This window comes from Ceratotherium simum, chromosome 4, assembly GCF_057802395.1.
Source record: "Ceratotherium simum simum isolate JZ-2026a chromosome 4, ASM5780239v1, whole genome shotgun sequence".
Classification (NCBI taxonomy): domain Eukaryota; kingdom Metazoa; phylum Chordata; class Mammalia; order Perissodactyla; family Rhinocerotidae; genus Ceratotherium; species Ceratotherium simum.
The window spans coordinates 4187141-4214252 of record NC_141903.1 but is presented as its reverse complement, the minus strand read 5'-3'; the positions used below and the strand labels follow the sequence as shown (position 1 = coordinate 4214252).

The 27112-nt window shown below is 60.7% G+C and overlaps 1 protein-coding gene and 1 pseudogene across 2 annotated transcripts in view; one reads left to right on the top strand and one right to left on the bottom strand.

The window, feature by feature from the left end:
- The window catches only part of UNC5A (unc-5 netrin receptor A), a 61857-nt gene that overhangs the window by 33461 nt on the left and 1284 nt on the right, over positions 1-27112 (top strand). The window contains exons 2-15 of one of the 2 annotated variants that reach the window (XM_087429368.1): positions 12013-12234; positions 17580-17723; positions 17984-18087; positions 18244-18424; positions 19113-19280; positions 19834-19998; positions 21025-21213; positions 21318-21620; positions 24847-24934; positions 25189-25357; positions 25518-25751; positions 25839-25988; positions 26068-26232; positions 26836-27014. In XM_087429368.1, the coding sequence (XP_087285494.1) occupies positions 12013-12234; positions 17580-17723; positions 17984-18087; positions 18244-18424; positions 19113-19280; positions 19834-19998; positions 21025-21213; positions 21318-21620; positions 24847-24934; positions 25189-25357; positions 25518-25751; positions 25839-25988; positions 26068-26232; positions 26836-27014 (2461 nt within the window). The remainder of the gene's footprint in view (positions 1-12012; positions 12235-17579; positions 17724-17983; positions 18088-18243; positions 18425-19112; positions 19281-19833; positions 19999-21024; positions 21214-21317; positions 21621-24846; positions 24935-25188; positions 25358-25517; positions 25752-25838; positions 25989-26067; positions 26233-26835; positions 27015-27112) is intronic. The other variant, XM_087429367.1, reaches the window with a different exon arrangement.
- Positions 3792-4750, bottom strand: LOC147917189 (uncharacterized; annotated as a pseudogene).

Here is a 27112-nt window from a genome sequence, read left to right as displayed (position 1 = left end):
CCACACCGCCAGGGAAAGGCAGCAAAAGGCCTAGGAACACAGTCTCCTGATGCCCAACTGTGGGCTCTGCCCCCTGCCCTCAGCACATATGTGCTGGCCAGTCTCTGGCAGGGCACTCTCCAGGGCCCAGCCCCGGAGCTGGCAGCAGGTGAGGGGGGCGCTTCAGCCCTGCCACAGTCATTGACCCCCGTGCAAGTCCCTGAGCCAGACACTGCTGAGAAGAGGTGGCTTGGGGCTGCTTCATGCACTGAGGGTGTGCAGTCTGAGGGAGGAGGCAGCCGCCGCACACCCAGCCTTTCGTCAGTCAGCTGGATGATGCTCTCGCAGCCAGGGAGCCTGAGGAGCGAGTGGTGCACCCCCTGAGCAGAGGAGCTAGTGAGGGCATCCGGAGGAGGTGACACCTTGAATTATGAAGTAACAGGGCTGGGAGGCATTGGGAGTGGGCGAGGTGCCCTGCCAGTGCAGGGGAAAGTTGGGGTGAAGGAGGGGTCTGGGCGTGCAGGGGGAAGGGGTCAGTGGATGCGCTGAGCTGGCTGCAGGGTGTGGGTTGGTGACAAGGAATGAGGCTGCTGCGTTGGGGGAGATTTGGGGGAGTGGGGAGCCTACCTTTACCCTGCGGTCAGTGGGAACCATTGCAGGGGTTTGAAGTGTGGGATCAGATTGTCTTTCTAGAAGGCACTGTAGCAGCATAGTTGGTGGCACCAAAGCCAGGGGATGGTCACGGGAAGGAAGTCCTGTTTTGGGGGGTGGGAGTGGGGGGCTGAGTGAGTTGGGTAGCCATGAAGCCAGAGAGGAGGGAGGGGGTGGGAGAGAGGCTGGGGGGCACATAGGGGGCTAGAATAGTGGATGGGCAGGGAAGAAGAAGGCCCGGCCGCTCCAAGACTCATGCTCAGGCTCCTTGGGGTCGTGGCCTGGCTGACCGAGAGCAGGAGGTTTGGGGGAGCCACCTAGCCCGACTTGGGATGTGCCCGGCATGAGGTTCTAGGGGAGCCATCCAGAGGCAGGGGAAGTATCAGGATGGAGTTTAGCCAGGAGAGTGGCTGGGGACCCTAGTTGGGGAACCATGGGCTGGAGGCTGGCAGAGAAGGGCCGTGGAAGCAAGGACCTCAGGAGAGGGCAGAGCACAGCCGGGCTTCTGCATGGACGAGGGACAGAGAAGGAGCTGAGGTGTCACCTGGCCACCACCACTGCCACCACCACTTCAGGGGCTGGCAGGATCCATGGATAGGAGCTGGATCTGTGCCTGGTGACTGGGTTTTCCTGTGAGTCCCTATATGAGGAAGGGTCCACGTGGGCTTAGCTGCTGAGAATGGGGTCACAGGATGCCTGGTGACCTATGGCCACAGGGTCCCCTCCCTGGTGAGGACATCAGCTGCCCCAGCCAGATTTAGCCCAAAAGACAGTGGGCCGTGGTGGTGCGCACATGTGTGTGCCTGAGGGGCTTGGTGTGTGTGCCTATGAATGCCGCAGCAGACCCATGATTCTGGGACGCTGTGTGCCCGGGACTTCCCCGGGTGGGGCTGTGGCCACTGGACACTCTGTGGGGCAGGGACTCGAGTGCATCTTGGGTGCTGCTGTGTTCCAGTGCCAAGCACAGCGCTGGCCTGTTGTGGCCTGGTTAAGGACGTGGGGCACTGTAGCCTGCCTGGGTAGGACCCATCGCTCGCTGCTTGCCTCACCTCGCCCTGACTCGGTGTCCTTGCCTGGGCGTCAGAGATTAAAAACAGTTATTTGGCGCCTAGAATTGTTGCGAAGGTGAAATAAGAAAATCCATCTAATGTTGTTATCATTATTACTGTGTGTGTGAGCGTGTATGCACGCATGCACGTGTGTGTCACAGCCTGTGTGGGTGTCCACGTGCTGGCTGTAGTGGTGGGCAGTGTCTCCCACCGGCCAAGGGCAAGTGTCTCTCTTGTCTCTGGGCTCCATCCCGTGACCAAGACTGCTCTGCCCTGGGCACGCTGAGCCTAGTCGTGCCGGAGAACAGTGCCACCACTCCTGGCCCCAGCACTGGCCACGCTCACATTAAACCAGTGAGATATGAAATGCCACCGTATCCGGGACAGGGTCTTTAATTAAATTAATTGCCGGCAACAGTGTAAAAATGCGGATGGGGTCATAAACGGCGCCTCGGGGATGCTATTCATCATTCCCTCAGACTTTCAGGGGCCACACCTGGGATGGGGGTGGAGTAGGCATACTGGGCTGAGGCCACCAGGGAGCTCTGCAGCCACCAGAGGGCCTCCGGCAGGCGTGCCACAGAGATGGGCATGGGAGCATGGGGTGGGGGTCACCTTGCTTTAAGGGTGCGTATATGGAACGGTCGCATCATTCTTAGCCTGTATGTTGTCCTGGTGAAGGACACGGATAGAAATGGGGAGGGTGCCGCAGGGGCTGGCGGGGGGCGCGGGAGTGTCCTCCAGCCTGCTGGCCCGTGTCGGAGTTACTCTTGATCCATGGGCAACCTGACAATCTGGCCCAGCCCAGCACTGATAGCTGTGTGACCTTGAGCAAGTCCTTCCCCTCTGCGAGCCCCAGTTTCCTTGTAAGGAAGACAGGGGAACCCCCTCCCCGCCTGCCTGCCTCCCTTGTATTCCCCGGCCCCTTCCCGAGGCCTGCCCCGAAGGGAACTCTGCAGGGCTGTCACGTCTCTTTCAGCTGGGGCTGCCCTGGCAGGCAGGGCTCAGAGCCTGTGGGCCAGCCTCCCGTCGCAGCGGTGAGGGAGCTGGGCCAGCACCCCCCGCCCACCTCTGCCTGGTGAGAGGTGGAGGGGCCCGCCGTGCACACGCGCGCGCGCACACCACAAGAACCAGCCGCACACCCACAGCAACACGCGCTCCACCAGCAGAAGATTCCGAAGCAGGAGAAAGCCGTCCTTCCCCGGTTCTCTCCGGGCTCTGCGACCACATAATTACCCTGGATTCCATTCTATTTAATTGTAGCTTATTAAATTCTAACCAGCCAATTATCAGCCACAATTACAGCTTAATTCGAGGACACAATAGCTATTTTATCGTTTGTTAATCAAATGCTTATTTAGGCCTCAGCTTTATTAACTATTTCTCTGGCCCGAAGCAAGGCCCTGCGGCAGGAAGGGGCCAGGGAAGGGGGCCCTGGGGGCCTGGCCCCCCATCATGGTACTCTCTCCCTGGCATCCTGGCAGTTTCTAGGTCCCTTTCACTGGTGGGTTTGGGGGCTCTTAGCGATGGCAGGGGTGCGACAGCCAGTGTGGATGCCGGCTGTGGAGCTGGAGGACCCAAGTTTGTTTGTTGGTTCTTGCGCTCTGCACACATTTATCAAACACCAACCACGGGCCAGGCCTGTGCCAGGTTCTGGGACCACAGCAGTGAACAAGACAAGTGTGGCCCTGCTGTCCTGACAAATTTCAGGGGAAGGGGACAGACAATAACAAGCAAGCAAGTACACCAGCAAGGTGACTTCAGATGGTGGTGAGTGCTGTGAGCAAGAGACGGCGAGAGGGGCAAGGCCGGGGGGCTGCTTCAGACAGGCAGTCAGGGAGGGCCTCTCAGAGGAGGTAACATTGCAGCTGAGACCTGAGGGATTAGACGGGTCAGCTATGGAAGAGCAGGTTGCAGTGCGATGCAGGCAGAGGAACAAGCAACTGCAGACGCCCTGTGATCAGATAAGTTTGGAGGGTTTGAGAAACAGAGAGAGGGTCAGCGTGTGAGTGGAGTGAGCCGAGGGTAGCGTGGTGGGCGGGCCCAGACCCCTGCCCGTGCCTGGCCTGGGAGCTGTCAAGAGCCCACTTTGCCCTCTGTGGCTGTGTGACCTTAGGCAAGTCTTGAGCTCCCATTCCCTGTCTGTAAAAAGAGGGGCAGGTAGAAGGCACCTGAGTGCAGCTGCCAGGTGACAAGCCTGGTCTACGGCGGCTGGCGGGCAGTGTGGCCTTGGCCGCATGCCCCACTCGGTATGATGGTCCTCTGAGCTGGTGTGGTGGCGCCATCCCTGCCTGGCCCACCTTGTTCTTTGCAGTTCAGCCTGTCGGCGTGTCCTCCTCGTGGCACCTGTGTCTGTCCTTGTGACCGGGCCTGTGGAGCCCCCTAGGGAAGAGGGTGACTTTCTTCCGATCTTGGGGAGGTGGCTGCTGCTTCTGTGACACTTTCGTGCGTTACCATGGAAACCAGAGCGCCGCGCACGCCATGTGTGTAGCATGGGTCAGGGGAGCAGCCCTCCCTTTGTAGGGACTCTGTGAGAGGCTGTCCCCCTGCCTTGTCCTGCACACTCATAGACCAGAGACCACAGCCATCACCTCCACTGACCACGCACTGGGGCGGAAGAGCCTGGCTCAGACCCGCCCCTGCCCTCCGGGAAGTCCTTGCTGTTGGGAGTGAGAGCCAGGGAGACAGAGGGTTGAGGGATGGACCAAGGGGCCAGGAGGGAAAGGAGAGGGGCATTGGTGGGCACCTGGTAGGGTGGCTTTCCTGACCCACCTCTAATGGTGCAGGGTCAGCGGGATATGCCCCAGATGAGGAAGCGGGGCTCAAGAAACAGGCGGCCTGCACAGAGGTCTGGGGCAGGCAGTGAGTCCTGGAGGCAGCTGGCGGGCAGCACAGAGGGTTGTTACATGTTGGATTTGGGAGAATTCTGGGGGACGCATCCCGGCTTGTCCTGGCCCATGGCACCCTGTCATCACCTCCAGGCAGGTCCACACCTCTGAGTTGCCACCTGTAACCTCAGGGTTCTTCGTGTGGCCCCCAGATCTGTTGTCCTGAGGTCTCCCGCCCACCATTCCTCCATTCCCCCGCACCCCCGCAGCTGTCTGTCTGTCTCTGGCGGCAAGTGCAGATTTCAGCCCTGCTTATCTCCTAGTGAAGCGCCCTTGTCGTAAAATTGCCCACATTTGAAAAGTACTAACTCATGAAGCCGTCTCAGGCCGCGAGGTTGCAGATGGGCAGGAGAGCGTGAATCCCCACTCCCGCGTGTCTGCACCCCTCGGCCCCCACCACTGTGGCCGCGGCTCATGGCCCCATCTGCCTCCCCCCGGCTCCTGCACATCTGCCCTGCCTTCAGGGTCCAGCACCCGTGTTTGAGGAATCGAGTTCCCTTCCCATTGATTTGATTGATGGATTGATTGATTGGAAGGCAAGCAGAGCTGGCTCCCAGCCAGATTTGAGCGGGTTTCCTCCACTTCCAGCCCTCGTTCCTGGGCTCTGGTCCCGTTAGAGGGAATGATGTCCAATATTCATTCAACAAACACTTGCTGGGCACTCACTACGTGTCAGACCCTGTCCAGGCCCGGCATGCATGAGGGGTTGGGGGGGATGTAACCACTCAGTCCCTGCCTTAGAGGTGCTGACAGTGGGAGACAGACTCATAAATGGTGACAATATGATGTGTGAGGCGCTGAGGCAAGTTCAGCTGGGCTGTGGGAGCTGAGAGGAGCTGTGGCCAGCCCTATCGGGGGGTCAGGGAAGGCTTCCCGGGGGAGGGGGTGTTTGAGCAGGCCTTGAAGGGCAAGTGGAAGTCACTCCAGCAGATAGCAGATGAGCAGGGGGATCAATGTGACAAGAAGATGCTCACTCCAACTGGCTTCAGCCAGAGCAGGGATTCTAGGGGCAGCTCTGCCTTCCGGCCCGTGCGATCCCAGGCCACAGACGCCACCAGGACCCAGGACAAGTCAATCCCTGTCTGCCTGGGTTGTCTCCATTCTCCGGGCCCCTGCTTCAGACCTGTGAACGCCTTTCACTCGGCCTCCCTGTGGCCGACAAGGTCTGCTGGACTAGCCGGCAGAAAGAAGTTCTCTTCCCAGCAGCCCAGCCCAAATCCCAGGGTCCTGTCTGTTTGGACAGGGTGACAGGCCCATCTGGGAACCAGTCTGCGTCATATGCCCACCTCTGGGGCCAGAGATGGGGTCAGCTCACCTGGACGAATGACCATATGGCCTGGGCAGGGTGGGGGTGAGGCGTTCTCTGCAGAAAATCAGGTGCTGTTAGCCAGAGAGGAAGAGGACACAGAGCCTGGAACAGAATATGCAAATAGTCAAGATGCTGCCCCCTAGAGCACACCTGGAGGGAGGCCCTAGAGGCGAGGCCAGGTGGCAGCTCAGGCCCTGGGCCAGCAGGGCCCCCCCCACCAGGTGAAGGGCGTGGTACACTATCCTGCGGCACTCTCCCTGCCTGGGCCTGTGGAGCGGGACACCCAGGCCCCAAGAGGACCTACCAGATGCACATCTCCAGGGGATGAGCTGGCGCCAGGCTCCCCAAGACCGGCTGGGAGCACAGGTGTCCAGGGGCAAGGGGGCGCAGTGCTGGGTGAGCAGCCGGGGCAAGGTCAGGCTGCAGGGAGGCAGAGGCTGCGGGCCCCAGCCCCCTCCTGCACCCCATTTCAAATCCAGACCGTTTCTCAGGGAAGCAGACAAAGCAGGGACCTGCTGGCCCACCCCCTTTGCCGTGTCCCTCCACCCCTGGGCGGGGCCTATCTGCTCTTAGGAAGCAGTGAACCCCATGACACCCTACCCAGCCTTCCTCCCCCGCTCTGGGACCAAGGCCTCGCTCAGTAAATACAAGTTCATTAATAGCTTGATTAATCACACCTCATATTTTTGAGGTGATTTTAAAAATAAAACATTTGAAAGCACTTTCACACCCCGCCGGGCCTCAGAGTTACACGAGCAGGTCTCATCATCGCTGACTGCAGGTGTGGGAAGGGGACTCAGCATCCTAGCAGCAGCGTGTCAGGGTGTGGCAGGGGGCAGCCTCAAGGGCAGAGCCCTCTCCCTGCCCCTGGCTCTGCCTGTGGACCGCCCTGCGCTCTCTCTGGGTCTCTCTGCAGGACAAGAGAGAAGGGCAGATCTTCAGAAGTTCAAAGGAGAAGAAGGGGTGGTCATTCAGTCACTCAACAAACACTCCATCAGTATCCAGGCCAGACTTGGGCTCCATGCCCCCAGTGAGCTCATGCTCTAGTGAGGAAGGCAACGTGCAAACAAATCAACCCTAGTCCTGAATGTGGCCTGTATCCTGGAGGGAGGCTCAGGGGACAGGGTGACTTGAGCAAGTGACACAGAGTGTGGATCCAAGAAGGCCTCCTGGAGGAGGTGGCACTTTGCTGACACTTGAAGGCTGGATGGAAGTTCCCAGATGGACCTTGTGGGGCAGGTCCACCATGGTCCACTCCACTGAACCCCCACTCCGTCTCCCCGCTGCCACTCCTGCCTCCCTCCGCCGTTTCTCACGCAGGGAGATCTCATCACTCCCCTGCACGCAGCCCCCCAGAGGCTCCCCACTGCCCTTCCAATAAAATCCCAACTCCTTCCCGGACCCTCAAGACCCACGAGTTGGGCGCCTGCTCCCTCTCTGACCCACCTCCTATGAGTCCCCTGTGCTCCCCCAGCTCCGGCCACGCTGGCGTCCTCGGCATCCTCACACAAGCCTGGCTGCTTTCTGCCTGACCACCTCTGCTGTTCCCTTTTCCAAAAACCCTATTCCTCCAGGCCTGGCACTCGGCTCCGCTCAGATGTCACCTCCACAGAGAGACCTGCCCCAAGGCCCCTCCCCTCGAGAGCCCCCACGCCCACACCCTTCTGAAATAGCACCCCTTTTACCTGCTGCATAACCCGCGGCAACATCTGGGGTCCTCTGTTTTGCTTTGTTTCTCCGACTTGAATGGAAGCTTCTGAGAGCAGGGCTGTCTCTCGTGCCCCCTGCGGTCTCCCGGAACAGTTCCTGGCACTCCACAGTATTTGTCAAATGAATGATACGTTTCAGGTCGTGGGAGCACATTGGGGTGGGAGGAGAGGGGAGGATGGCATCTGTCACAGGCCCAGCTCTGGCCAAGGCCCGTCACCCAGGGGCCTCTTCCCCTACTCTGGTCCTGGCCTCCCCACACACACACACACACACACAGAGTCTTTCAAGCCCCTCTCCCTCGCTGTCCCTGAGAAGACACTGGGGGTTGGGACTGCTAGGGTTGCTTCCACCCTTAGTGGGGCGGCCAGAGCAGGGGTGCCAGCTGGGGCTGACTTGAGCACCTGTCCTCCTGAGACAGGTGGGGGCCAGCTGGCCAGCCCAAGGGCTCACTGGAAGAGGGGTTCCCACTTCAGGGCCTGAGCCATCCACACAGGCCTGTGCATCTGCAGTTGCCAGTGGCCAAGAGCCCATCGGGGAACTGCTAGTAAGTGAAAGAGGTCTTCTAACCAGATTCCAAGGGGGCACTGGGGCCAGGTCCTATGCGGGTGGGAGGGCCTTGGCCGGGGTGTGGTGGACGGAGCCTCTGGGGACCTAGGGGGTGGGGTTCGGGACATGACAGGGCCTGTGTAGCCAGTGGGCCCTGCCCCTGCCTACCTCCTGCAGCACCGGTGCATCTGCCCTGGCAGAGCATCCCGTCCATGCTCATTGCCTCAGCAGCCCTGCAGGGAGCAGCATTAGGCACCCCAGTCTGAGGCCCCAGTCGCCAACACTGGCACTAGGCAGCCTTGAGCTGGGTGGAGGGATCACGGATGGACAAGCTGGCGGTGGGGACAGCGGCCTCAGCCACCCACTTGCTTCTCCAGGGCATAGCTGCAGCCTGGACCCCTGGTCCACCTGATAAATGCCCTGTGGTAAGAGCTACAGTACCAGGGAGGACGGGCCTCAGATGCAGAGAGGGCAAAACGGTATGTGTGGTTTTCTAGGAGAGTGAGGTGGGGGAACCGTCTTTCCAGAAGTGACAGTGGAGCTGGGCCCTGAGGAGAAGGTAAGAAAGTGCTGGCAGAGGAGGGAGGGTGTTTCAGGCAGAGAGAAGAGCGTGGGCAGACCTGGCGATGGGAGGCAGTGCCTAGGAGAGATCAGTGGGTGTTTCTGCGTAGGAAGGCTGGAGAGTTAACGGGACAGAAGAGAAGGCTCAGGGATGCCAGCCAAAAGCACTAGGCCCCATCCTGAAACACCCATGGGAGCCAGGCAGACAATAGAAATAGACGAAGCAGGCCCAGGGTTGAGGTGATAGGGAGTGGTGGGGACTGTGAGGAACTGGCAAGGTGGCGCCCTGTTGAAAGGATCCTAGATCGTTTGGCACTGAGTATGTACTGCTGGGTGTTGTCTTTGATAGACAAGCACAGGATTCACGCTGGGTGAAGAGAAAGAATGCTCACTCTAGTGACCTGCAACATGGAGGGAAAGAGACCTAAGGCTCTTGCTGTGCCTTCAGGCAAGAGGCCTAGCTGGGACTGTGAGGGGCGGGCAGATGGCAGGTGCTGACCACAGAGGGGAGGTCACAGAGTGGTTCAGAGGCCAGAGGGAGGGGAAGTCAGCTCTGGCTGCCAGGCAGCTTCTGTAGCCCCAAGAGGACATCCAGTGGGGCGTGAATTTACCCCTACCCGAGACCTTAGAGTGTCCTGGCTAAAGGGCAGGGCTGCAGCCTGGACCCCTGGTCCACCTGATAAATGCCCCTCCCCAGGGTGAGGAGGGGAGGCCGCGCCGGCGTGGCATGACAGAGGCACCAGAGAAGTGAGCTATGTCCCTTATTGGTTACAGTACATTTATTTTTCATTAGCAGTTAAATGCAGACATGAGGGATTGTGCCGGGTTCAGTGGGTGGCTGACGCAAGCAGTGCCTGGCGCAGTGATCCATATGGAGGCTGGAGGGCCACATGCCCGCCCCTGCCTACACCCCCTGCCCGGGACCCCTGCCCACCCAGCCCTCCGCCAGTAGGCTGGCACAGGCTGTCCCACTGAGCCTCTGCAAGGTGAGGCATGGCCAGGCCTGGCACTTCCCATGCCATTCTGGAGCCTGTGACCGCTGTCCCCCTGGCCCCTGAGGGCCCTGCTCAGGGGTCAAGCTCGGCCATCCTCTGTGCAGCCTTGGAGGAGATGCTGTGGCTTCCCCACTAAGGGTCTAGAGAGGCCACTGGACCTACCAGCTCCCCCCTCCAGCCCACACTCAGGAGCCCGCCCTCCCATTCATTCTCTAGACCTTGGGAAGCCCGAGCCAGACTCAGCCCTGCCCTGGCTGAGTCTGCTGCCTGGGTCAGGGGCTGGCCAGTGGCTGCTGCGAGACAGTGAAGAGCAAATGTAATAACAGGAGTCACCAGACAGCCCCCGGACACTTTGTGAGTCCAGGGTCAGAGCTGGGAGGTCTAGGTAAGTGATCTCCCCCTCACACTTCAGATTCCCCATCTATAAGATGTAAGAGGGCTCTTCCCTCCAGCAGCACCCCTACCTTCCTCAGCCTACAACAGAGACCCATGGAGGGCACTGGCAGAGACCTGCGAGGTGGTCCAGGACAGGGCCGGGTGGGGCAAGGCGAGCTTTGTTTTCCCAACTGCAAGTGTGGTTCCCAGGCAGCCCAGCCTTCATTACGGAGCTGTGGGAATGTGCAGGGGGCGCGGCTGCCAGAGAAAGATCACAAGAGGGAGAGGCCAGGGGGAGGGGTGAGGCAGGAGGAGGGGTAGGTGAGCCCCGCTGCTGCAGATGCTGCCCTGCGCCCCTCCCACACAAGGACACGACTCCCCCCATCCCAAGGGCAAGGCCCCTGCCAGCTCTGTGCCTCAGTTTCCTCATTAGACCTTGCCCCTGAAGAGATTGCTGTGAGGGTTACTGAGCTGAGGGAGATGATTGTAAATGCAAAACCACTGGGTACTGATAGCAGCCAACATTTCCTGAGCACGGTGCCAAGTGCCGCCTTCACCACGTCCTCACAACAGCCCTGGGATCTGGGTACATCTCCCCATTCTGCAGGTGAGGAAACAGGCTGAAGTCACCAGGTGCTCAGCCTCTCGGCAGGCACTCCCCACTCACCCGAGCCGGCCCAGGATGCCTGCAGGACCAGGCAGATCCCCTCCCCAAGATCATGGTCTTGGGTGGAAGGGGCAGACTCCCACTTTGGAAAGAGAGGGTCCCTGTGCAAGCAGGAGAGAAGGGGCAGCATGGATGCCCTCTGGGGGTGGCGTTCAGGCCCCCAGGGGTTTTGGGATGCCCATGGGGAGGGTAGTGGAGCCACGAGGCTGACCATGTGAGGAGCCTCCAGAATCCCCCACAGGGTAGACGGGACCTCCACGTCACAGATGACGCACGGGTAACTCGCACAAGGTCCCCGCTAGCAAGAAGCAGATGGGTCTCTGAAGCCCAAGTTTTCCCCTCTTTATGCCCAGAGGCTCCTGTTGATTGTGTATGTGTGCTGGTGGGAGAATCACTGCAGCCCTGAGGGAGGCCAGGCCATCGGGGACCTGTTTGGTGGGGAGACTGTGGGTGCCCCCCCATCCTCCCAGCCCCACCCTCTCAGGGGTCCTGCTGGTCGAGCTGATGGTCAGACTACTGTGGGGGTTTACCTCCGCCAAGCCTCAGAGCCAATTACCTGTGTAAAATGACTTGTGGGATGGTTCTGATTTTCAGTTAAAATTAGAAGGAAACCCATATTCAGGTCTCCTTGAAGAGTGGGACATGGCCCAGGTCCCTCAGGCTCCCAGACAGACTCTCCTGGCTGCCACCCTGCCCAGGGCCCACCCTGCAGCCCAGGCTCACCCCCACGTACCCCTCCCTGGCCTCTCTGCAACAGCACTGCCACCGACACTCCCAGATGCCCCCTCCCCTCCTTCATTCACTTGATATTGTCTGAGCACCTACTACGGAAGTGGCCCTGGAGGCAGCCAGGACACCAGAGGAAAGGAGCCCTGCCCTCCCCTGCCCCAGGCTGCCCTGCCTGGGTCCTCTCCCTCCCTCCAGCTTTCCCCTGGACCTCCCAGAGTGTGGGCTGACTCACTAGGTCCCTGAGCTTCTACCTGGATGACAAGGAGCCCTGACTGCCACTGTGCACTGGAACTTCCACCCTTGTCTCATTTCATCTCTCGTGTTCACAAGTGGGTGGCATGCTTCTTCCCCCATTTTACAGAGGGGGACACTGAGGCTCGGGGAGGGGGTATTCCGCAGCCCAGATTGCCAGGCTAGAAGTGGCAGAGCCTGGCTTCACGCTACTCCCATCAGCCTGGCGGGCTGCCCCTGCATGGCCCAGCCCCAGCCCCTAGGCAGGCCCCACCCACCCCGCAGAGGCCCCACTCACCTTACCCCTTTGCCCCTGCTGCAGGTGCCCAGCAGAGTGCCACAGTAGCCAACCCGGTGCCCGGCACTAATCCAGACCTGCTTCCCCACTTCCTGGTGGAGCCTGAGGACGTGTACATCGTCAAGAACAAGCCGGTGCTGCTGGTGTGCAAGGCCACGCCCGCCACACAGATCTTCTTCAAGTGCAACGGGGAGTGGGTGCGCCAGGTGGACCACGCGATAGAGCGCAGCACAGACGGGAGCAGCGGTGAGCCGGGCGGGCAGCCAGGCGGGGCCACGTGAGGGGGAGTGGAGCCAGCCTCAGAGGAAATGGGGGCCCACAGAGGGGCCTGCAGTTGCCCCTTCCCCACAAGCAGAGGCCAGGATGTTACCAGCTCTGTGCCCACCATGGCAGATGCCCAGGAGATGCAGGACTCCCACACCTGTACCCTGGGGCCTTCCCTGGGAGGTCCCACCCTCACCAGACCTCACAGCTTGGTGGGGGGGGTGAGAGGGAAGCCCCCTGCAAATGTCCCAGGGAGCTGTGGGGGTGGGGGGGACAGGTCCTGCCACTGTGTCTGAGCCCGGGCTGGGCCAGGGGCAGCCTGGTGAGCAGTGCCAGCAAGGAAAGGGGGTTTGGAGGGTCCCAGATAATCAAAGAGCTCATGAAGCTCATGTTCTGTAACTGTTTAACTTATGCATCCATTAGTTCATTCATTCATTTGCTCATTCCCTGAGCATCGACTCCCAAGCTGGGGACACAGTCCCCATGGAGAGGTGGGCAGCTCCCTGTGGGGAGCGAGAGAACAGTAGGACCGAGGCTGCCCAGGGAGGTGACCTGTAAACCGAGGGGGCATAAGAACTGGTGAGGGAGAGAAGAGAGAAAGGGTGTCCCAGGCGTCCCAGGGGGCAGAGCACAAGCAGAGGCCTGGAGGGACGGGCGTGCCGGTGAGGGTCAGCAGGGAGGGTGTGGGTTGTGCGTAGGGGGCAGGGGTGCCATCCAGGAGCCTCATCCATCGGGCTCTGGAGTGAGGTCACAGTCCCGTGGGATTTCAAGCTGCCAAGTGACTTGGCCAGAGCTATGGGTAACACTCGGGGGGCCAGTATGGGGGCTGACACCAAAGAGAGGGAACCAGTGGGACTCGGCTGAGATGTGGAAGGAGGGGTTCTGGGGGCAGTGGGCACACCCAAGAAGTGTCCCTTCATGGGACGCCCCATGCCCCGTGCCAGCCCTGTCCTTAGGCAGCAATGGGCAATGGGGACGTGGGCAGAGAGCCCTTGTTTGGGTTCCTGCACTCCCCAAGGGTAGGCTGGCCAAGCTGACAACAGCCTCTCCTCCTCCTCACTTACTGGACCCCAGTTAAGTTCATTTCCTCTCCCTTCACCTTGGCGCTTTGTGGAGCGCCCACACAGAGGAGGCCTCAGGTTAAGTCCTGAGCCCCTTCCCACCGGGCTTCCGCCAGCCTGAGACACAGCACACACCCTGTGGGGAGTATGGCCACCAACGTGAGCCAGCATGAACCGCGGTGCAGCTGGGGACAGGATGCCAGGCCCAGGACAACTCACACTGATGCCGAGGGCAGGCAGGGGACCAAAGGCCCAGAGGGGTGGCTGGTGCCACCAGGCAGGAGGGGCTGGGTAGCCCAGGAAGGATTCCCAGAGGAGGGGTAGTGTCCAAACACCGGTCTTAAAACCACCTGGAACCAGCATTTCCCAGGGCCAAGGACCGGAAGGTGCAAATGCAGGAAGGGCAGGCTGGCGGGGCTGGGGTTTGGGGCGGGAGGCAGGCAGCAGGAGGAGGAGGCTGTGGGAGGTCGGTGCTGGGCAGAGGGGACCTGGAGGAGGGCCTGCCTGGGGGCGCTGCTGGGCAGCTCTCTAACAGTGCGGATGTACGAGAGCAGCCCTGGGCTTGGGCAGCATAAGGTTTAGTCCTCAGAACCAGCCTGTCGAGTTACAGATGGGATGGAGACCTTGGCTCTGACTCATCCAGGGCCCCTAAAGGGCTCCAACCAGGTGTTCTCTTCCGCGGAAGTCACACCCCATCGTCCCCACCAGGGTCCAGCGGGGGCTAGTCTCCTTCCCCTCAAGGGTCAGGCCCTCGGTTAGTGATTCCTGCCCTGGCCCACACAGTCCTGCTGCTTGCAGCCTCCTTCCTGCAGGCCTCAGGGGTTAACTGAGCACCTGCTCTGTGCCAGGCCTGGGTCAGGTGCTAGGAATTCAGTCCCCAAGGCTCTCAGGGCAGGTGATGCAGCTCTGCCTCCCACCTTCAGAAGAGGGATGGAGAGGACAGTGCCCTCTGTGGCCCAAGAGAGTCCTGGGCCCCATCAGCACCTCCCAGGGCCAGGGCCTCCCCCAGCCCAGCAGAGACACCAGAAGCCTCTCTGGCCACGCAGGCAGCTTGTAGGGCCCACATTGTCCAGGTGCAAGGGTCTGCCTCCCCTCGGGCAAGTCCCCTCCCTCCCTGGGCCTCATCTGTAAAAAGGGGATGAGGAGGGCCCACTTGCAGGTTGGTGGGGGAGCTGTGAGATCTCACACACCCAGTTCCAGGCCTTTCTTCTCTCCCCACCCCAAACCCAGGGCCCAGTGCCACTTTGCAGCAAGGTGAGTCCCACTGCTGTGGCAGATCCCCCAGGGAAAGGACAGGTGAGGAAGAGGAAGCCACAGCCAGAGACCTGTCTTCCTGCAGCCTTACAGAGCCTGTCCTGGAACCTCTTGGAAGGCCCCAGGCCGGTCCACTGCTGCTCCCAGCCTCCCCTTCCAGGCTCTCCACGCACACCCCACCTTGTCTCCTGCTATCCCAAGGTCTGGATTCTGTGCCTGCGTAGCAGTCACAGGCCAGGCCACATTCACACCAGGGCCCCCCGGCCCACACTGGCTGCCCTGGCCTTGCTCCCTTCAGGCCAGTCAGAAAGCAGAGCTCATGGGGACACACCCCACCCATAAGGACCTGGGCCCTTTCTTGCCTTGAGCCCCCAGTCTCAGGCCTCCCGTGGCCAGCACATCTGAATTTTCGGTGATCTTGTTGATTTCTCAACCCAAAGCCATTGAGTGCTTTGAGGTGAAGAGGTAGGCTTCCCTCACTTACCCACAAACACATGCCATGGTGGTGGGTGGTAGCACCACGTGTGCACACACAGACCAAAGACCCTGACCCAGAAACGTTCTGTGGTCAGGCAGGGATGGGGGAGTCAGAGGTCAGCCCAGATCTGTAGCCCCACCCACTCCTGTCTGGGGCTAGGGGAAGCCGGGTGGACACCCCAGGACATAGCATCCCTGTCTCCCCCTCACCCCTCTCTCCCCAGAAGGCTGGGGGAGGGACCAAAGCCTGAAAACCCTCAGACCCAAACCTGCTGATGATGCTGTCCAAGCCCGAAATTTGGAAACCAAGCACTGGAGCCCAGTTTGGGGATGTAATTTATTGTGTGTTAAACAAACTGTTTGGTTATTGGAAGCAGATTGGAGAGAAAGTGAGAACCGAAGCCTAGGCTTAGCCTCAGAGCACACACCCCACCCCCTTCCCCCGCCAACCTTCCACCTCCCAGAAACACCAAGCACGCCCACACCGGGACCCCCCACGTGCCCATGGCATCCACACACCCGCTCACACCCCACCCACTCCAGGGCCAACAGGGGCCCGCCTCCTTCCTCCCCGGCCCTTCCCCGAGGCTGGCATCCGCTCACACTTACAGGCAGGTGCAGACGCAGCCATGCCCAGAAACTGCTCAGTGACCTGCAGGGGAGGTCACAGCCCCTCACATCAAGGCCCCGGCAGGGCAGGGCATGGGTCTTCCTCTCGGTCCCCTGCCCTCCTGGAGCATGTGGGGCTTAAGGGCACTGCCTGGAGCTGAGACATCCGTTCAAACTTGGCCCTCATTCATGGCAGCAGGAAGGAGCCGAGGAGGAGGCAGGACATAGGTGGGAAGAGATGGGAGAGAGAAATAGGAGCACTTAAATTTAGTACGAGTGAGTTGCCTGGGTAGCATGTGAGCTCCCCACCCCCTCGGGGGATGGAGTGAGCCATCAGTAGACCCGTCCACCTGGGAGAGAAAAAGTACCCAGTTCAGAATGTTCTGGAGGTCTTCACCACTAACCCCAGAGGCCAAGGAGAGCCCTGCCTCCACCCCTGGGTGTGTGCATGGCTCCTTCTCAGATGACCAAGGTGTGCTTGACAGGCAGCTGGTGCCCAGGGCCCCGCTCCTATGCACAGACCCTGTGAGGGACCCTCAGTTCTCAGCCGTCACCCCAACCCCAGAGAAGGCGCACATCCGGGCGCATTAGAGAATGGGAGAGAAAAGGGGCAGCAGGCAGTATCCAGAACAGAGGGAACTGGCCCAGCAACAGTGACCTCAACCAGAGGTGACACCCCCATCTCCTGTGAGAACTAACTGGGGGCAGGGGCGAATAATAGAAAAATCTGGGGACCCAGTGTGGCAGCCGGAGAGGCTCATGGGGAGGGGTCTGGGCAGGGGTCAGGAGAGAAATGAAGAGGGATAACAGCCTCCCGGCTGCCTGCTGGGCTGGGCTGCTCCTGCAATGCAGCCCTAATTGAATTTCTCTGTTAACAATAGAAACACAATGGCAGCAGGCCTCTCTCCCTTTTTCTGATAAGCCAATGACCCGAGGGAAATTGGGGTCAGGAGGAGGAGAAATTGGAAACAGTCTTTTCTCACTCCTGGAGTCACTGGTTTTGGCAGAGGGCCAGGGGGCTGGAGGAGGGCTGCCCCCCCCCCACCCCACCCCCGGGTCCTCAGAGCGTCCAAGCCCTCCCCGAATGCCCCATTCCCTGGGTCTGGGTGGCGCACAGGGCAGGTGCTGAGTCCATCCTTGAGAGGGTCACCCCAGCGCAGCCCAGTCGGGGTAGAGTGGGTTCCCCGAAGCCCACCACACACCAGCTTCGCCCCAGGGGCTGCCCCCTCTCCCTCGCCAACATTTCTCCCTATGGGATGGGCACCCCCAGCCTGAACACACTCTGGGTTCAGACAGCCCAGGCCTCAGTTAGCCACGGCCTCTCTGAGCCTCTGTTTCTCCTCCACAGAATGGGAGCAATGCATCCAAGGGCACAGATTGAGAAAGATAACAAGCTAGCATGTGGGAAACCCCTGCTAAGTCCCAGGGGTCTATCATCATACTACATAATCACTGTAATTATATTGTTAATAGCTGTTATTATATTATCACATGTCACGATCTACCTGCTAACTCCCAGGGAAGTGAGCCAGATCTTTCCTCACTGTTTTTTACCCACAAAAGCCCCAAGGCTGGCCTGTCTGCCGGGGGTTCTTGGAGGCCAGTCTCTGTCACCCAAGGCTCCTCTGTGCCGTTGTCTCCGAAACAACAGGAAGCCCCTTTAGGGACATTTCTGTAAGTGACTCCAGGGAGACCGGCCTTGGGTAACCAAGTATAATGCATGGAAGTGCTGAAGACCCACTTCTGGCCTTCAGGAGATATGAAGGGAGTTTCCTGTGGGTCCCCTGGACTGAGCCCCCAAATCCTGGCTGCTCTCCTGCCTAGCAGAGGGAGTGGTTGTGGGTAGTACAGGGACCCCAAACATCGAGACTGGACAGCGAGGCCTGTGCAGGGCTCAGTGTGGCCCCTGGGCCCTCCCGCCCCCAGGGCTGCCCACCATGGAAGTCCGCATCAATGTCTCGAGGCAGCAGGTGGAGAAGGTCTTTGGGCTGGAGGAGTACTGGTGCCAGTGTGTGGCGTGGAGCTCCTCAGGCACCACCAAGAGTCAGAAGGCCTACATCCGCATCGCCTGTGAGTTCAGGGCCTGGCCTGGGGGGGCAGCCCTAGGGTGTCACCAGGGGAGGGGGTCTGCTCAGAATTCCTCAGGTCTTGCCTTGATGGGTGGGGGAAGTGCCTATGCACTAACAACCCAGACACTCCCATGTCCCTCTGGGCACTCGGCACTTCCTCCCACCATGTACCATGGCCCCTGCGGGACTGGGGGACAGGGCTGGCCAGGCTGACCCAGCGTGAGGCAGCCAGGCTGGAGGACACTCTTGTTCTCCTCCCAGATTTGCGCAAGAACTTTGAGCAGGAGCCACTGGCCAAGGAGGTGTCCCTGGAGCAGGGCATCGTGCTGCCCTGCCGCCCGCCGGAGGGCATCCCCCCAGCTGAGGTGAGAGGGGCTCCGATGCCACTCCACAGGTGGGCAGTGCTCCCAGGTCTCGGGTCCCACCTGCCCAGCCCTCCAGGCTGACCCCTCAGGGGCCACTTTCACTCCAGGCAAGGCCAGTGTGGGCAAGCAGTGCAGTGGTGTGGCTCCCTCCCCCAGGTGGAGTGGCTCCGGAACGAGGACCTGGTGGACCCATCCCTGGACCCCAATGTGTACATCACGCGAGAGCACAGCCTGGTGGTGCGACAGGCCCGCCTGGCTGATACGGCCAACTACACCTGCGTGGCCAAGAACATCGTAGCACGTCGCCGCAGCGCCTCTGCTGCTGTCATCGTCTATGGTGGGCCCCGGCGCTGGCGGGGCGGAGGGGCTCCTGGGCACAAGAGAGGCACCGGAAGTGTCATGGGGCAGCCATGTGTAGCTGGCTCCTGGAGAGCCAGGGCCAGTGGACCAGACCATGGCCTGACTGGGCAGAACAGGGAGAGGGCTTGCTCTGGCTGTTGGGGAGGTGAGAGGCATGTCTGGGCCGAGGTGTGGGGCAGGTTGGTGGTCATCTGTGGCCGGACCATCCCTTGGCTTACTTGTGGGCAGGGGACATTGTGCAGAGGGTGATGAGAGGACAGGATGGGAGTCTAGGAAAGGCGACAGACCACAGCCTGTGCTCCTGTGTCCCCGGCATGGGAAATAGAGTGTCCCAGGCACCCCCGGGAGCAGGCAGAGGGAGGGATGTGGGAGTTGCCCCCATGAAAGGCTGGGGTCTGGGCCGCAGGAGCATGAGAGCTGCAGCTAGGGCTGGCTGCCCTGAGCACCTGCAGTACCCGCTGGGAGAAGGGGCTATGGAACGGGTGCTGCCAGGCTCTGAGAACAGTGGGGACAAGCATGGCCTCCCCTCAGGGCTTCTCTCCTAGCACAGCCGCAGCCCACCCACTTCCAGCTTACAGCCCCTCTGCCCTCCTGCCTCAGCCCCTGAGCCAGTGTGTATGAGGAAGCCCCTGCTCCCTGACCCCAGTCCTTCTCTGTCCGGCCAGTGAACGGTGGGTGGTCGACGTGGACCGAGTGGTCCGTCTGCAGCGCCAGCTGTGGGCGCGGCTGGCAGAAACGGAGCCGGAGCTGCACCAACCCGGCGCCTCTCAACGGGGGCGCGTTCTGTGAGGGGCAGAATGTCCAGAAAACAGCCTGCGCCACCCTGTGCCCAGGTACCAGTGGCCGCTGCCTCCCACATCGCTCCTCACCACGCCATCTCTCTGCCCTGGCTCCATCACGCCCACCAGCCTGCCCCCATGGCTCCATCCCACCCGCCCGCACGCAGGGCCAGGCTCAGTCTGAGGCCCGGATGGGGTTCAGTGTGATCGGAGGCAGGACTCAGTCTGTGTCCAGGCTCAGCCTCAGCAAAGGGGCTGAGTCACAGGGTCTGAGGTACAGTCAGTGTGGGGCAGGGGCAGGCCCCAGGCTGGGGCTGCAGAACCACCTGTGCCTGGGATCAGAGGGTCATTGTGCAACCAAGCACCCTCACTGCCCCAGGGCCAGGATGGCCCCTTGGTGTGGGTAGAGCCAAGCAGGCCTGGTGTCATCGTGCCTCTTGTCATTAGCATGCATCATCCAGGCCAGCTGGACACCAGAGGGCGTGCAGACTGGTGGGCCTGGGCCTGGCCCTGGCATTGCACCCAGCGAAGCTGCACCAGCAGACTTTCTGGGCTCGCTCCCTGGGCTGACCATGCCGTCTCCTCTCTGTGTCTATCTTGCGTCTAGTGGACGGCAGCTGGAGCCCGTGGAGCAAGTGGTCAGCCTGTGGGCTTGACTGCACCCACTGGCGGAGCCGCGAGTGCTCAGATCCAGCGCCCCACAACGGAGGCGAGGAGTGCCGGGGCGCTGACCTGGACACCCGAAACTGTACCAGCGACCTCTGCGTGCACAGTGAGTCCTCTCTGCCCCGGAGTCCTCTTCAGTTGGCCAGGATTGGACCTGCCCAGCCCTGGGGAGGTGGTGGCTAAGGGAATCAGTCCCCTGCCACAGGCTGCATCCCTCTCCAAAGCTCAGGACCCTCGGGGACTCCCTCATCCCAAACGCACCCACACATATGCCCACCCACGACCCAGTACCTCCCACGCCTCCCCTGAGACATGCATACATTTGAACCTTGACTGTGCACACATAGACCCCGGGATCATCTCCCAAACCCCTCTCCCTTTCCTCCTGCAGCTTCATCTCCACCCCGTGCCCCAAGTGCACACGCAAGTCCTGTGGGAACGCAGGGCTTGTGAGGCTTGTTAATTACAAGGCCATAACTAACAATTAAAGATCTCTGTTGGATTTTTTTCCCCAAGAACACACCCTCCCCCATTCTTTCAATTAAAAACCTAATTATCTGTGTCAATTCCTTTCTGATGGACATTTCTTCCATTATGCAAAGCCTTCTAAAATCAATATAGCTTCCTCCAGGCAGTCAATCACCCCCTCCCTGGCCCTGCTCCAGGCCTGGAAGAGGCAGACAAGAAGAGCCCTGGCACCCCTGTTCCTGGCCCAGGAACTGGCTAGGAAGCAGATTGGCAGAGCCCCAGGAAGCAGATCCCCTGCTTTGGGGATCTCACCCCCAGTCCCAGCTGCCCTGGGCCCTAGAAGAGCGGGTTCAACCAGCAGCCCAGCATCAGGCCACCTGGGGAAGTGTCTCTTTCCCCTCCTCGGTTCTCCGGCAGCAGCAACCTCAGCCTGACTCGAGCCCGTGAGGGATGCGATTTGCTCAGTGACATAGCAAGGTGGTGGCAGCTGCAGGGCTGGGATGCACGCCTGCTCACTCCATGCTCCCTGCTGCCAGCGCCCGCTGCCCTGCTAGTACCGATGCCCAAGGAGTGGAGGCCTCATCCTCCTGGGGTGTAGACTGCTGACCTCTCCTTCCCGGCCTCCCGCACCCTGCCCCTCCCAAGGCCGCACTCTCTCCCGCAGCTGCTTCCGGCTCCGAGGACGTGGCCCTCTACGTGGGCCTCATTGCGGTGGCCGTGTGCCTCCTCCTGCTGCTGCTTGTTCTCATCCTCGTTTATTGCCGCAAGAAGGAGGGGCTGGACTCGGACGTGGCGGACTCGTCCATCCTCACCTCAGGCTTCCAGCCCGTCAGCATCAAGCCCAGCAAAGCAGGTGGGGTGCTCCCTGCCCCCAGCACTCCTGCGAGGCCCGAACGCCAAGGGCTGCCCGGATGGGGCTGCCCCAGTGCCACTCCTTGAGTCTTTTTATCCTTGCAGACAATCCCCATCTGCTCACCATCCAGCCAGACCTCAGCACCACCACCACCACCTACCAGGGCAGTCTGTGTCCCCGGCAGGAGGGGCCCAGCCCCAAGTTCCAGCTCACCAACGGGCACCTGCTCAGCCCGCTGGGTGGTGGCCGCCACACGCTGCACCACAGCTCACCCACCTCTGAGGCTGAGGACTTCGTCTCCCGCCTCTCCACCCAGAACTACTTCCGCTCCCTGCCCCGCGGCACCAGCAACATGGCCTATGGGACCTTCAACTTCCTCGGGGGCCGGCTGATGATCCCTAATACAGGTGGGAAGGGCCCCAGAGTGCCCCAGGGAGCTCTAAGGAGCCAGGCTGGTCTCTGTGCCCCTCCTGGAGGAGGACGGGACAGCCCTGATGGCCTCCTGTGCTGCTCGGCCTCACCCGAGTGCCGAGCCAGGCCAGCAAGGAAAGGGGAGCGAGTTTTGGAGAGGATCCAGTCATCACTGGCAGTGGGGCCAGCGCTGAGGCCGTGGTCGGAGCTTGTCTCCCTTCCGTTGCCTGAGGGCACAGGCCTACTGTCCGTTCCGTTAAACAGCTGGCCAGCCTGTATGTGCTGGACTCTGCTGGGCCCTGGGCCCAGTGGGAGGGCAGGTACTGGTCCCGAGATGCTGGCGAACTAGAGGAGAGAGAGGAGAGGACAAATGCCTGGACAGGGGGCCCCTCCACCCACCACCTCACGGAAATGCCTCCAACAGCCTCCCCAAGTCACCTTTTTTTTTTTTTTAACAATAGGAACTATTAAGTTTTATTTATTTATTTTTTGTGTGTGAGGAAGATCAGCCCTGAGCTAACATCCATGCTAATCCTCCTCTTTTTGCTGAGGAAGACTGGCTCTGAGCTAACATCTATTGCCAATCCTTTTTATTTTTTCCCCAAAGCCCCAGTAGATAGTTGTGTGTCATAGTTGCACATCCTTCTAGTTGCTGTATGTGGGACGCGGCCTCAGCATGGCCAGAGAAGCAGTGCATCGCTGCGCCCGGGATCCGAACCCGGGCCGCCAGTAGCGGAGTTTGCACACTTAACCGCTAAGCCACGTGGCTGGCCCCCCAAGTCACCTTGATAGAGAATCCATGGACCCTTTCCAAGGTCATCTTTTGAGAAAGCACCGCAGCCTCTAGCGTGGGTGGCCACGCTCACCCTGAAATTCTCTATTTCCTCAGCTTAGATGACCCCGCGTGCCCCTGATGTTCTTGCCCCTCTCCAGCTGCTCCTGCTGCCTGCCCCCTAAATGGAGGCGTTCCTCAGAGCTCCATCCCGGCGCCCTGTCCATGAGCCATCTCGCCCACTCCATGGCTTTAATCGCCATGTCTGTGCAGATCACTCCCACTCCTCTGTCCCCAGCCGCAGTTCTCTTGGGCGACAGAATCGTACACCCAGCTGCCTCCTGGGCAGCTCCATCTGGATGTCTCACAGCACCTCAGATTAATCATGCCTAAAACAGCACTGTCTCCCACCCTCCCCCAGAACCTCCTGCTTCCCGGCTTTCCTCACCTCAGGGACAGCGCAGTTGAGTTGCTCAAGCCAGAAACTGGGGGTCACCTTGACCTCCTTCTCTTCCTCACTTGCCCGCTCACCTCCACACCAGCTTCAGTCACACACCAGGTCCCGCCGTTCTTCCTCCTCAAATGCTCCTGCTCCCTCCAGCCTCTCGGCTTCTCCACTAACTCTTGTGGCCCAGGCTACCACACTTACCTCCCGTCTGGTTCACGGCTCCAAGCATTCACCAAATGAAGCCAGACTTGATCATGTCCCTCCTCTGCTCAAGGTCTTTCGGGGGCTCCTGCTGCCCCCCCACAAAGGCCACAATGACCCATTCCCTGCTGGCCGCCTGCAATGGCCTTTTCCCTCCCATGCACGCTTCTACATGTGGCAGCCATGATGGGCTCTCAGCCTCCCAAACACACTGTGCTGCCCTTTGCACGCACGGGCCCTCAGCCCCATCCACTGGCTCTGCTGCTACTTCTCCTTCAGGTCTTGGCTTGGCAGCTCTCCCTCTGCCTTGTGTCTCCCTCTGTGAGTGGTATGGTGATATTCCCCTCACAGGGCTATGGGGATTAGGAGATGAGATGGTCCATGCCAACCTCTTAGAAAGGGGCAGGCACACCATGGGTGTTCAGTGACCATCGACCCTGCGTTCCCCTGGCAGGGTGGGTGGGTTGCTGCTCCTCCCCACTCTCCCTCAGCCCCCAGCATCCTTTGCTGCCATCCACTTGTCTTTCTCCCCATGAGGCCAAGTGCTTCCTGAAAGCAGGGCCCGTGGTTTTCCCTCAGCTTCCAGAGTACTCGGCATTCACATTCATTGAATGCGTATGCGAGCGTATGTACCTCCACCACAGAGAGCATTCACGCTCAGATCTCAGACTGTCACCAACACTGGCAGCCGATACCAGGAGGTAGCTTGGGCTAGTGAAGGGGGAAGTAGTTGTAAATATGCCATCTCTGGCTTCCTTCTCCTGGGCTTCAGTTCCTGGGAAGTAGTGATATTCCAGCCAGCCCACCTCAGAGTTGCCCACTCTAGAGAGCATGCATATGCCCTTGGACTTGGTGGGATAACCAGAGAATTTCTTCCCCTCTCCCTGTCACGAGCCTGAGAGGCCCCTCCTGATATAGGGGTTCCCTGTCCTAAAAGGGCAGGAAGATGGGACAGGACCACTCCCTGTTGTCCCCAGAGTAGCTGCCCAGTCCCTGTCCTTGCCATATCCTGCCCCACTGCCTCTGCCCTGGAACCACTCCTCCCTCAGCAGACACTTTCTGATGCTGCCTCTGCAAGGTGCTGGAGCAGTGGTGAATCAGCTAAAGAGGAGGACACATGTGCAATGGCTCCCAGACCAAAGAGAGCTATCGAAGCGGGCAAAGTTGTTAAAGGTCCTGGCCCCACCTGCAGGGGGCCACTGCCCAGCAGGGAGCAGACTCCCCCCAAGGTGGGGTGCCCACCAGAGTTGGCTGGGCCGATGGAGAGGGGAGGAGCTCAAGCAGGGCAGGAGGGTAGGGCACCCAGGAAGAAGTGTGCTCAGGGCAGTGATTCCAGAATGGCTGAGTATGCAGCACTGTTTGGGCTGAAGATGCTGCTGGAAAGGCCACTGGGGCCAGAGGCAAAGGGCCTCGAATGCCAGGCCAGGGAGCTGGACTTTATCCTGGAGGCAGGGAAGGTTTTAAGCAGGAATTGCCTGGTCCCACCAAGTGCCTTTTGGGTAATGGAGGAGGTAGGCACAGCATACCTGGCTCCCTTGGTTCCAGAGTTTTCTGTGCCCATGCTAACTAGGCATGCTTTTCCCCCCTGGGTTCCCTCAGCTGCTCTTGGGGTCACCACGACTCAGCTTCCTGCCTGTGTGGGTGGTTGGACATCCTGGCAGTCCCTGTGGCACCTCTGTCCCCAGGCCAGGCTGACATCAGTCAGTCCTCAAAGGGAGGCTCGTGGAGGGGCTGGCCGAGGGGCGTGTTTCGTGTCTTTGCAGATGTGGTAAGCCCCGGCCCTCCTCCCGCCTTGTCACAGGGATCAGCCTTCTCATCCCCCCAGACGCCATACCCCGAGGAAAGATCTACGAGATCTACCTCACACTGCACAAGCCGGAGGACGTGAGGTGTGGGCGTGGGCCCTGCTGCTGGGCTGGGCGGGTCCTGCCCCCTGCCTCCAGCCTCCAGTCACTGTGATGCCCCTGCCCGCCCACTGTCGGCCCTCATCCTGCCTGGCCTGAGGGAGGACAGGGGAAGAGCTGCCCCTTAGCTCCACCCAGTTCTGTGGCCCTGACCCCAGGGTGCCACTGCCTGCCCCAGCCTGGCTCCCAGGACGGCCCACTGATTCCTTTCTTTCCCCACCCGTGTTTCCCCACTTGAGGTTGCCCCTAGCCGGCTGTCAGACCCTGCTGAGTCCCATCGTTAGCTGCGGGCCCCCCGGAGTCCTGCTCACTCGGCCCGTCATCCTCACCATGGACCACTGTGGGGAACCCAGCCCCGACAGCTGGAGCCTGCGCCTCAAAAAGCAGTCCTGCGAGGGCAGCTGGGAGGTGAGCAGGAACAGCCCCCAGCCCGCCCACCAGAATGCGGGGCTCCAAGTGGAGCTTGGGCTTCCCTCCTGGCTCTGGAGCCATGCCCCCCTCCCCAGTCTCTGGCCACTCCTCAGAGCTGCTGTTGGCCTCGAGCTGACCCATCGGGCCCTGCCCGCAGGACGTGCTACACCTGGGCGAGGAGGCGCCCTCCCACCTCTACTACTGCCAGCTGGAGGCTGGTGCCTGCTACGTCTTCACCGAGCAGCTAGGCCGCTTCGCCCTGGTGGGAGAGGCCCTCAGCGTGGCGGCATCCAAGCGCCTCAAGCTGCTTCTGTTTGCCCCCGTGGCCTGTACCTCCCTCGAGTACAACATCCGAGTCTACTGCCTGCATGACACCCATGACGCACTCAAGGTACCACCTGCCCCCACGGGCCCGGGTCAGGGGGAGGCAGTGGAGAGGGGCCCTTCCAGGCTCGGCTGACCACCTGGAGTGCTGCAGGAGGTGGTGCAGCTGGAGAAGCAGCTGGGAGGACAGCTGATCCAGGAGCCTCGCGTCCTGCACTTCAAGGACAGTTACCACAACCTGCGCCTATCCGTCCATGATGTGCCCAGCTCCCTGTGGAAGAGCAAGCTCCTTGTCAGCTACCAGGTGAGGCCCCTCAACGTGCCTGGAGCTGGGCACACCTGCCGCCGGGTACACCTGACCCCACCTCTGTGCCCCCCCGCAGGAGATCCCCTTTTACCACATTTGGAACGGCACACAGCAGTACCTGCACTGCACCTTCACCCTGGAGCGTGTCAGCCCCAGCACCAGTGACCTGGCCTGCAAGGTGTGGGTGTGGCAGGTGGAGGGCGATGGGCAGAGCTTCAACATCAACTTCAACATCACGAAGGTGGGCAGGAGGGGGCTTCAGCACTGCTGTAACGTGCTCCCCACTGGGCCCACCCTGCCACCAAGCCCACCTCCTCCAGAAACCACTTGGCACCTTCCTCCAAGCCTCCCGGGGAGGGAGGTGCAGATGCAAACACAGACAGATGCAATCGGACTTGGGATGGGGGTTGAAGAGGATGTAGGAGCAGCCAGAGGGGAAGCCGAGCCGAGCCGGCCTGGGGACCCTGGGGGGCTTCCTTGAGGAGGGACTTTGTACTTGGCCTCTAAGGATGAGTCAGAGTTAGAAGAACAGCAGCGAGGGACAGGGCGTTTCTGGCAGCACTGAGTTCTGAGTGGTCACCAGAGGTGTCTTTGGGGAGGGGTGGTGGGAGGGAAGGAGGAGAATGAGGCCAGTTGGCTCCTCTGCTCACTGGCTGTGTGACTTTGGGCAGGTCACTGCCCCTCTGAGCTCCAATGAGCAGGTTCCTGACACACCAGGGGAGCCTGGGAAGCACCAGTGCCCACGCCAGCCCCATGCTCTGGGCTCTGGGGGGGTCTGGGAGGTGGCAGTGGGCTTGGGCTGGGGAAAGTTCTAACAGACACCTCCACCCCTCCCTGCCCCCAGGACACAAGATTTGCTGAGCTGCTGGCTCTGGAGAGTGAAGGGGGGGTCCCAGCCCTAGTGGGCCCTAGTGCCTTCAAGATCCCCTTCCTCATTCGGCAGAAGATCATTGCCAGCCTGGACCCACCCTGTAGCCGCGGTGCCGACTGGCGGACTCTGGCCCAGAAACTCCACCTGGACAGGTGGGTGAGAGATGGGCAGGGAGGGACTTCACAGGCCACCTACAGTCCAGCCTGGGTGGGTAGGATAGGTGGGGTGGACAGGACACCCTGTGGGGCTT